The sequence below is a fragment of the Cyprinodon variegatus genome, unplaced genomic scaffold (assembly GCF_000732505.1).
Source record: "Cyprinodon variegatus isolate N-32 unplaced genomic scaffold, C_variegatus-1.0 Scaffold18, whole genome shotgun sequence".
Taxonomy (NCBI): Eukaryota; Metazoa; Chordata; class Actinopteri; order Cyprinodontiformes; family Cyprinodontidae; genus Cyprinodon; species Cyprinodon variegatus.
The window spans coordinates 1,056,689-1,058,249 of record NW_015150471.1 but is presented as its reverse complement, the minus strand read 5'-3'; the positions used below and the strand labels follow the sequence as shown (position 1 = coordinate 1,058,249).

The 1,561-nt window shown below is 32.8% G+C and overlaps 1 protein-coding gene across 1 annotated transcript in view; it reads right to left on the bottom strand.

The window, feature by feature from the left end:
- Positions 1–1,340: 1,340 nt before the first annotated feature.
- The window catches only part of LOC107093053 (dickkopf-related protein 3-like), a 1,756-nt gene continuing 1,535 nt past the window's right edge, over positions 1,341–1,561 (bottom strand). Inside the window, exon 4 of the mRNA XM_015387874.1 lies at positions 1,341–1,496. Coding sequence (XP_015243360.1) covers positions 1,436–1,496 — 61 coding nt within the window. The 3' untranslated portion in view covers positions 1,341–1,435. The remainder of the gene's footprint in view (positions 1,497–1,561) is intronic.

Here is a 1,561-nt window from a genome sequence, read left to right as displayed (position 1 = left end):
ATCTATCTATCTATCTATCTATCTATCCATTCTTTATTTTCATCATCTTTAGTACATAATCGATTGTGAAAACATTTTGAATCAGAATCAACTTCATAGGCTGTGAATGCATAGAAAATTTGACTTTGGTTTCATGAGCTTGCTCCACATTAACAGTGAATATAAATAAAAGAAACAGTAACATTTTTAACATCCACTTAAAGATTAAGGCAGGATATTGTAATACACCAACATATCTTAAGGAGGCTGTTAAATAAACACAGAGGCAGTGAGGACTCCATGCCTAGACATGTAAAGATACTAGCTCAGATAAGATGGCAGCATACACAGACAGTAGTGTTCTTAAGTGGAGGGGATAGGCCTCCGACTAATATCAGGTTCCTCACTGCCTTGTGTTAGGATACCAGTCTTGTCTGGCCAGCCTTTCTTATGCCTGTGAAATCTGCTTTCTTATTGAGCCACTTTCTTGTTTTTATTGTTGTCTAATATTTGGATGGTTTTCTTATTAAAGTTATTTCAGTTAACATGATGTAAAATTGGTTTATCTTTTAGATATGATCTTTCACTTTATTTCTGCATCATATTGTTAAAGAAATTAAATATCTGCTATTTGTAAAACAAATTAATTGCAATTAAATCAACACCCACATTGCAAAAACCTCATATTAAAATCTGAACAATGAGGGAAAAAGAAACGAGGCTCACAGAAAACCTGAACTTGGTAACCTTGGAAGGAGACAAACTGCAGACAATTAGCATCTAAATGGAGCGATAAGGAGAATCGCTGTGGTTTGGCTATGGAAGATACAGATCTGTGAGGGAGTGAAAGGGAAAGTTTGGGTTTCAAGCACCTGTTGAAGGTAACAATTGAGAGTTGTAAGATTCCTCTGTGTTACACAACTGCACCATGGGATCCAAAACGTGCTCAGGAGGAGATGGAGTCTTCGCTCACGTGTTTGATTGACTGGTAGAGTTAAATCACAACTGATTTCCTATCAAGCCATAATATTTTGAATTTAATTTGGCAGGATGGTGTTAAAAATGTTCCCCCTTGCAAACTAAATTTGAATTGAAATTAGATATTGATCTAACTCAAAAAAAAATTTAAAAGCACATTTAGCTGTAATCATTTTAACATTTTTAGTTTGGACTTTAAATACTTCAAATATTAAAAAAGCATTCTTTTATTTAAAATTAAAAATAGAATTAGGAGGTGAAGCGAAACATCACTAGATATGCAAAACATTTATTTAATTAGATTTTATTGAATAGTGCTTTTGTAAACATTCACAACATTAATAAAAAAAAGAAAAAGAAAAACAGCATTTATACACGGGCCTAATAGCACATTTTAAGACATCATGAAAGAAAATACAAACATTTCTTCTGTACATTATATTTACATAATAAATAACTCTAGCCTTGGGGTTCTATTTTAAAGTTTGGGAATTTGGCAGGTCCAGCTTGTCCATTCTGGTAGGTAAATAAAGTCCCTCCTGAAACACAAGAGACAATTATTAATGTTTTGAAAATCAGAAGTTTTTCCAATCAAACAGATATA